Source organism: Chelon labrosus, assembly GCF_963514085.1.
Source record: "Chelon labrosus genome assembly, chromosome: 1".
Lineage (NCBI taxonomy): Eukaryota > Metazoa > Chordata > Actinopteri > Mugiliformes > Mugilidae > Chelon > Chelon labrosus.
The window spans coordinates 5,932,030-5,941,017 of NC_140337.1; the positions used below are offsets into that span (position 1 = coordinate 5,932,030).

The 8,988-nt window shown below is 40.9% G+C and overlaps 1 protein-coding gene across 1 annotated transcript; it reads left to right on the forward strand.

Annotated features, from left to right (window-relative positions):
- Positions 1 to 312: 312 nt before the first annotated feature.
- On the forward strand, positions 313 to 2,437 carry LOC311486411 (zinc finger BED domain-containing protein 4-like; the record flags this gene model as incomplete). The annotated part of the gene is made up of 2 exons (XM_084542243.1): positions 313 to 1,661; positions 1,927 to 2,437. The coding sequence occupies 2 exons, from the start codon at positions 313 to 315 to the stop codon at positions 2,435 to 2,437; spliced, it is 1,860 nt and encodes a 619-aa protein (XP_084398369.1).
- Between the last annotated feature and the right edge of the window lie 6,551 nt (positions 2,438 to 8,988).

The following is an 8,988-nucleotide window of genomic DNA, read 5'->3' on the forward strand; positions in this document are numbered from 1 at the left end:
AACAGCAACATCATGCAATAATTAGGGGTGCACCGATCCGATATTGGGATCGGATATCGGCCCCGATATTGACAAAATAGCTGGATCGGGGATCGGAAAAATGAACCGATCCACGGACCGATCCAGTTTTTTTTTTTTTTTTTTTCTCCGTTGCAGCAGATCCTACGTCATTCGTTAGCTGCACGTGTGTCACATGCTGGAACGAGTTGGAGATCCTGTGTAGTAGTAGTCCAGTAGGTGGCGGTATATGTCGTGAAGATATGATCCGCCATTAAACAGAAGAAGAAGAACGAGGTGGAGCAATAAATCACCATGGAGCGAGCCAAAGAGTCGGCTGTGTGGCGATATTTCACGCTTGCCACGCCAACTAGTTCAGCGGCTGTTTGCAATGTCTGCAAAATAAATGTTTCGAGGGGTGGTGGTAGCACTGCAGCGTACAATACTACCAATTTAATCAAGAACATCCAAAAGCACCATGCTAAAGAGCACGCCGAATTCCTGCAGCTCAACAAAACCAAAGGAAAAGGAGACAATACAGCCCAGCAGCAACTAACTTTGGCAGATGCACTTAAACGACGTGAAAAGTTTCCGACGGAAAGCTTGAAAGCTTTGGCAATAACACAGAAAGTTTTAGAATTCATTGTTTTAGATGCTCAACCAATGTCAGTTGTTGAAGATGAGGGCTTCCGTCGCCTACTGGAACACTTGGAGCCAAGGTACTCTCTTCCATCACGCAAGTATTTTTCCGAGACCGCACTGCCAGAACTGTACAAAAAAGTGTGCGAACACATCTCAAAAGAGATTAAAGATATAAAGTCAATGAGCTTCACTACAGATATATGGAGCTCTGCTGTGTGTCCAATGTCGCTTTTAAGTTTAACTGTCCACTGGTTGGACATGAGCTATACACCGCACGGTGCAATGCTTCAGGCTAAAAACTTCCATGGTTCACACACCAGCGATACCATTTCGGCTGCAATTAAGGAGATGCTTGACCAGTGGCACATTCCTTTGGATAAAGTGCATGTCATACTCAGGGACAATGCAAGTAACATGAAAAAGGCCATGGACAACATGGGCGTGCGGAGCTTAGGCTGCTTTGCTCACACATTGCAGCTTGTAGTCAACGAGGGACTACTGTCACAACGGAGTGTGAGCGATGCCATTGCAATCGGTAGACAAATTGTGGGGCATTTTAAACATTCTCCACTTGCATATTCACGGCTGCAAGATATCCAGCTCCAGATGCAAATGCAACCTAAACGCCTGCAACAAGACGTCAAAACAAGGTGGAATAGCACCTGTTTGATTATACAGAGTCTTCTAAAGCAGAAGCGAGTCCTCGGAGCTTACATTGCTGACAATGACCTGCCCAGTACACTGACCGCTAACCAGTGGGCTTTGCTAGAAAAAACGAGCATTGTTCTAGCACCATTTGAAGAGCTAACAAGGAAAGTAAGCTCAGCGACTGCCTCCACCGCCGACGTCATTCCAGCCGTCACCGTCCTCAAACGCATCCTGGCTAAAGAAGGCGATGCAGATACTGGCATCAAAACAATGAAAAAAAACCTTCTTCAAGCTGTCAACAGACGCTTCGACAGTGTGGAGGATGAACCCCTATATGCACTTGCCACCCTGCTGGACCCGAGATATAAAGACAGGTAAGATTGTAAACTGACTAATTACATTAGGTCTTTAATAGATTGTTTTACTCTCCACAGTAACACTACTACTGTAATTGATGAGAATGCCATGCTGTACATTTTTAAAACATGTAGAACATAAATTAAATAGGCCCACATTGTTTACATAGTTTATACAAATTAATAAATATATATTCATTTGTATATTACTTTAATCAGCCTCAAGTTGTAGTGTCATCAAGTTTTCATATTTAGCCTAACCTATGTTTTATTTCTGTTTCAGATACTTTACAAGTGCACAATCTGCAAAGAGTGCAAAAGATGCACTGACAGGGGAACTAGAGGAACTAGAAGACTTGAGGAGCAGCACAGCTGGAGCATCAGAGGCTGCAGAGCCACAAGAAAAGGCCCCTCGGGTGGAAGCAGCAGCAGCAGCGGCAGCACCAAGTAAGAGCAGCTTTATGCAAGAGTTTGACCAAATTGTGGAGGAGTGTGAAGATCCCAGTGCAGCAAGCAGCTCGAGCCCTGCAGTCCAACTGCATGGATATCTTGCAGAGAAACCCTTCGCTGCCTCAGACAACCCATACCAGTACTGGGGGGTCAACAAATACCGATTACCTTGTCTTGCTGCCACTGCCACAAAATATCTCTGTGCCCCCTGCACTAGTGCAGAAAGCGAGAGAGTGTTCAGCACAGTTTCCAACATTGTGAATGAAAAGAGAAACAGACTTACAGCAGAGAGAACAGAAATGCTCGTCTTCATGAGAAAGAATTTGCCATTGCTGATTAAGTGAGCATTCACAGGTCACGAGTGGTGTAACACTGCACTACAGTACATGTTTACAATGTTTAGTTATTATTTGTATGTGTGACCAAGTTGTTGTTTGACCAACTTTTTATTAGTTTATTCTCAGGTTCAGCTGCTGTTTTATTTTGAATTCCTGCAGGACTTTGCACTTAATATATGTTTTACATGTTTACAATGTTTGGTAACTTGATTACTATTGTATGTTTGACCAATACACTATTTTGTTTCTTCTACTACATTTTATTTATTTAAATTTATTTTAAGAAGTTTCATTACATTCTATTTTCGATTTAAATGTACAATTGTTCTTTAAATAACAAATAAATAAGTATTCAATCAATACATTACATCTATGTTATTTTGTCTTAGTTAGGAAAGTAATGTTTAGTTAGGAAAGTCTGGTGCCTTTAGTTTCTTCTACATGGTGGAAGGAAGGTATAAGGTGGAAGGCAGTTAGGTGGCCATTTCCACAACACCAAAAAGGAGGACACTTTGCGGCATTTAGTGAGGAAAGAAAAATCATACAACTCTAGTGTACTCCCCACGACAATACAATTTTGTACATGATAACGATGGTATCATGATACAGTGATTCTAAGATACTCTGTTCATCACAAGACAATTTATCTATGATATATCATGATGTATGTGTAACAGAAGAGGAAAAAATATTCCTGAGAAGGCAAAAAGTATTTGTATTTATTCAATACATCTGTCTTGCAAAGTGCAGCGTCACAAAGCAGAACATTTATGGCTATAAATGTGCAAATTAAGTTTACATAAAAATAAATAAATAAATGCAAAAAATATACATTCCAGTTCTTAATAAACATATAGAACTCCTCCATATAGAACAAAAGGCGGTAAGAAGAAAAAACACCATGTAACGGGTGAATATTGAACTGAAAAGTCCACAGCGTATTCCACTGTATTCCACAGTGATTCTGTCCTTTGGGGACATGTCTGCAGTGTATTTGTGTTTATGTATGTTTGTGCAGCTGCAGTCCACCTGATTTTAACTGATTTGAGATGGTTTGACCACTCGGCATTAAATGAGGTCGTCTTTTCGGCATGTTAACATTTAGTTAACGAGATGAGTGACACAGCTAGCACATGGGACCAGGGGACGGCTTGTTTACATTTTCAACCAATGAGAAATCAGAGAATTGAGTGACACCGCTTTTAACCAATCATTTTTAACCAATCTTTTTTTTTTTTTTTTTTTAACCGAAAGTCTTACAACATTGTACGATATGCAGCGTTGCGATCAGGTGCAACTCCAGAAAGGAGGACAAATAAGCGTCCGGCTTGAGGCTGCGCCGGACGCCGGACAAGGCATTTAAATTCCGGACTGTCCGGCCGAAATCCGGACGTATGGCCACCCTATATGCAGTTTATTATTAATTCTACAATGGTATTGGATCGGTATCGGGTATCGACAGATATACAAAGCCCAGGCATCGGTATCGGTATCGGGACTGAAAAAGTCGGATCGGTGCATAGCAATAATAAAACTAAATTAAAACTGAGCTTTTACATAACAAAGGTTTAATAAACATCCTGTTACATTACGACTGGCAAATACAAAAGTGAATGTGAGTTCAAAAATGAGACACTGCAGAAGAGGCATGGATAGAAATAGTTCAAGTACCCACAGTAGCAGTCAAAAGTAAGTGACTACCTCATGAAGCCTGTAGCAAAGATCCCAATTTCCCTTTTATTTTGACATTTCTGACCTCACCCTTATCACTTCCTTTACCTCACTTCCTTTTCTCTTTCTCTATCACTGATTGGCTCTTCTCACTTTCCATCACTCCCTCGTTCGTTTACCTGATTGAGTTCACCTGATCACTCCTTATTTAAGGCCTGCACTCCCTCTCACTCCTCCTTTCCTCACCTTTGCATGGGGCGGCAGTGCTGTGCTGGTAAGAGCTGTGTTAATTTACTCTTTAGTTTGTTTCCTGTCCATGTTTCATTTTGAACCTTATTTCTTTAATATGGACATTTAAACTTCATTCCATTCATGATATAACATTCTGAGTTTTAACCTTAATTTTGATTTCTTTCAGATTCACTCACCCATGTGTGTTTGTTCTCCTTGGTCTCATTAAGTAACGTGTTGAATTCATTGTTGAAACCCCCCTTTTTCTTTTGGACAAATAAACGTTTTCTGAGCATTATAACCCTTTGAACCTCGGCTCTGCATTCTGACCGATGCTCATGATGATGGTGAACACATAATTTTGAACCTCCTATCGAACAAAGCCCATTGAGAGAATGTCAAGAATTAGAAAAGCTGCCATCAAAGCAAAAGAAGGCTACTTTGAAGAATCTTATATGGAGTATGAAGTATTCATCTACAATGTAGAAAATAATAGAAATAAAGAAAAAAAACTTTGAATGAGAAGGTGTGTCCAAACCTTTGACTGCTACAGTATATTATTGAGACACCAACGTAACACCAAACATGATATTTGTAACGACATAACAGAGTTTTAACTTACATCTGTTGATTGCTTCTGTTCTCAGCTTTACTATGATGTCTCTCCTTGATGTTCTGGTGTCGACTGCGCTTCAGGAAATACTGCATACTGTACAAACACAGGTACAGTTGAAGTTCTGCTTTTATAATTTAAATATTAAAATGTAATGGTTCATTTAACACAAATACCTCTATTCATAAAAAGAAGTCTGTTACGTGTCTCTACTGAGAGAGGCTCTTTACTGTGATGGGAAACACACGGAAGTGAGTTCAAAGGAAAAACATTTCCAATTCAAAGTCTGTTGCTGTGGAAAATAACTTTATTTTAATAAATGCATAAAAGCAAACAGACAATGAGTGGGGTGTGGAGAGGTTCTGCAGGAGAAGAGTGGTGACCTCTCCCTCAGGCCTCTTCAGCCATGTCTGTTATCAACAATTCCTCAGGTTTGGCCAATAAGGACTAAAAAAGCCCATGGACCAGTCAAAGACACTTGCACTGCCACTAGTGATGTGTCGGTCACGAATGAGTCGACTGCTTGTAGCGAACGAGAAGAGACCATTCCCATCGGGGAGAGCCGAAGGTTCAGCCACTTCTGATAGTCCATGCAGGCAGGAGTGGGACTTTATTTGGATGGGGACCCCCATGGGGCCAATCATATGTGAGGACAGGCTAGGATCATGCCATTGTGTTACAAAGGAGGTCTGTTAAAGGAAGTGAAATCTCCCACCATCCCACAGTGCCTCCAGCACAACCTACATGTATTACTATATATTTACGTAATAAGAGGAGTGCTAAAGTACTGCATGTTTACCTTTCAGTCAAACTACTGCCACACTGGACTGATGGTTAGTTTATGCCCTGTTTTAAAAGTTTCCTCCTACTCTTCATCTTTGATAATGTTTCCTTCTGACTCCCATTTATCTCTGACCTCAATGTTGCTCTCTTCATTTTCATGCTGTAATGCTTTGTAAATATGTGAAATCAGCCCTTTCCTTGTATCTTTCTCTCTGTATGACATAACGTTTTCCTCTAGTTTTCTTGGTTTCCTGCTTAAATTTTCCCATTCTTTGTCTGGATCCTAGACAGTATAAAGATGGACGGCAAACTGCTCCTCAAAAGTGAAGCCAAAGCAAGTAGAGCTCCCCCTGGTGACTGGCTGCAGTATAGCTCATAAGCTCCACCCCCTCCATGTTAGTGGATGGGTCTTGGGTGCATTACTGGTGCATATTGAAGTGTCCATTTTCTGAGAAGTTTCGTTTTAGTTTCGTCATTTGACACTATAGAAAAAGGACGTGACATCGTGATGACTACAAGTTGCCCTGCCAACCGCCCTGTGATGCGGTCCTGTCGGGAAAACATAAATAAATAAGTACAGTGTATAACACGATATTTCCTTGTAACTGGTGGAGGTAGAGCAGTGTAAGTAAGTCTGGTGGAAGTGTGGGCGGGTCATCGTTATCGTGTCTCTGTGTGGATCCACTCTCGGACTGTACTGTGCAGACTCTTCAAAGTTGCAAGATGGCGCTGCCCATATCCCCGGGAAAATAGTGTCAGTTTGGCCAATGCAAGGAAGTGGGGACGCTTTGTCCATATTTATATACAGTCTATGGCCTGAATGTAGTGCCTCAGTTGTAAGTATTTGTAAAAATCATTGGCACATAAGTTGAACTCTTGTTTGAGTTGTTCAAATCACTTCAGAACTTGCCCTATAAGAACTTGCGTAATATATATTAAGCCCTTGTTTGTCCACCTTTCAAATCCTGTGTCCAGTGTTGCTGACATGAAATCTGGGATTTTTGCTATTTTTGTAGCCCTGCATATAGAACCTGACCAACTCATTATTTTTCTTATTGATGCCCATATCTTCATTATCTCCTTAATACATTTATTATTCATTTTATGTAACCTACCGGTCCTGTCATGATGGTCCATCCTTAGATTGGGCCATTTCAGCCCTCCCTTGTTTTTTGGGCAGAGGAGTGTCCTATATTTGATTTCTGCCCTCTTATTGTGCCATAAAGAAAGTGCTATTATCTAGTTTACCATTCTATGGATTAAGCCAGGAATCACAACAGGCAACGATTGGAACAGAAACAAAAGTCTTGGCAAAGTATTCATTATTATTGTTTAGGGTATAATCTCCCACTTCTCCATGTCCTTCTTAATTTCATTATTCAGTTTACTTCACATAGTTGATAGACATAGTTCATGGACAAACCAAATACATCATCACCAGCTATAGCAACAATTGTCTGACATGGGCTGACATCACTTAAGGGTTATCTTTGACCAAAAGTTCTTTTCAGTGCCTTAGAGCTGTGTCAAAGCATCAAATCTATTCAAACTCTGCTATCATTTTAAAAAAGTTGTGATTTTCTACTGGATTGAGATCTGGGAAATTTGGAGGTCAAGTAAACACCTAAAAAAACTCATTCATGTGCTCCTCAAACCATTCCTAAACTATTTTTGCTTTTTGGCAGGGCGCATCATCCTGCTGAAAGAGCCATCAGGGAATACCGTTTCCATCAAAGTATCTAAATAGTCTGCTACAACATTTCAACCGTTTAGACAAGATGAAAGACAATGGGTCTAATAGAGAAACGTTATTAATCATTCATTCAATGACTTATAAGGAGCTGGTCATACATACAGTGTCCTTCCCGATACTATAACTCCTCAAGCTAAGTGATCTGATTATTACAACAAGCATGCTCGCTGTGAGATCATACAAAGACGACACCCACAAAGACTTGGTGGGGAGCCGAAGGTCAGTGGTTCGAACCCAGACTGGGACAGAATTTAGCATCAAGTCAATTTATGACTTGAAGCTTTATGTCCATTAGTGTCAGTGTTGGCTTGAAACGTGAGCCATCAAACTGTTTTATTTGATTGTGTTTTGTTTTAAAATCAGGTGCCAGGGAACCCTGGAACGCTCCGCCTCCAAGGCACACTACCTGCTCCGGAGTAGTTGGTGGGGAGTAGAAGGTCAGAGGTTCAAATCCAGGCTGGGACAAAGATGGACACGCATTACAAAAGCTGAAAGGATGCTTATCATGTTATATACTGTATTCACAATGTGGGCACACACACAAAAAAAAAAAACGAAAACGAAAACGTTTTAATCAAAGTATAGCATCAAGTCAATTAAATGTCTGGGATATTCATCTGGTCAGTCAAGTAGCAGAGGGGGTTGTTAATCAGTTTCAGCTGCTTTGGTGTTAATGAAATTAACAACAGGTGCACCAGCGGGGCAACAATGAGAGGAGCCCTCAAACAGGAATGGTTTTACAGGTGGAGGCCTTTTAAAAAGCTGGTCTTATATTCTGTCTCCTTACCCATCCGATGTGTTTTGAAGCTTTAAGCTTTAGTTATGTCCATCCTAAAAAAAAAAATAAAAAAAATCGCTTACCTCAGTGGCTACTCCTGGCACTAACTGTACACTGAGACCAATTCCTCAAGCTATGTGATCCAATTGGTAACAACGAACGTGCTCGCCGCGAGAACATGAGAGCCGACAGCCAGCGTGCTCGCTGCGAGATCATACCCATAGCCAGGCAAACGACGAGGGTTTACCGACGGAAGCATCAATGTGATAGTACATTGCGACATATATGTAAGCTACAATTAGACAAACGAAATCCGGGAGTATTTAACGGGCCTCCTATCCAACGTCGTCTCACTTATGGTGCACACGTTTTTTTCACTGGTCATTTTCTTATGTGTTTATCTGACACACTCTGCTTGATTAACTTTAGAGACACAGTTTTCTTAAGTGGATTTTTTTTTAGATTTGACCAGATATTAGTTGGAAAGTTGGATCGGCTGCCCCTTGGAATTATGGGTAACTGTCAAGGCGCCTGCGCACTCAGGTGTTTTTAGAATTCCATACTGTATGGTCATATCAGAGAACGGATCTATAACATATTAGGCGCGTTCGACTTCATGCAGATCTGTGCAGATCTGACTTGACGTGATGCATGCTGGGTTGTTATGCTCATAGATCTCGAATATGATTGGTTAAAATGAACTTGTTCTACCCAGCATGCATCACGTC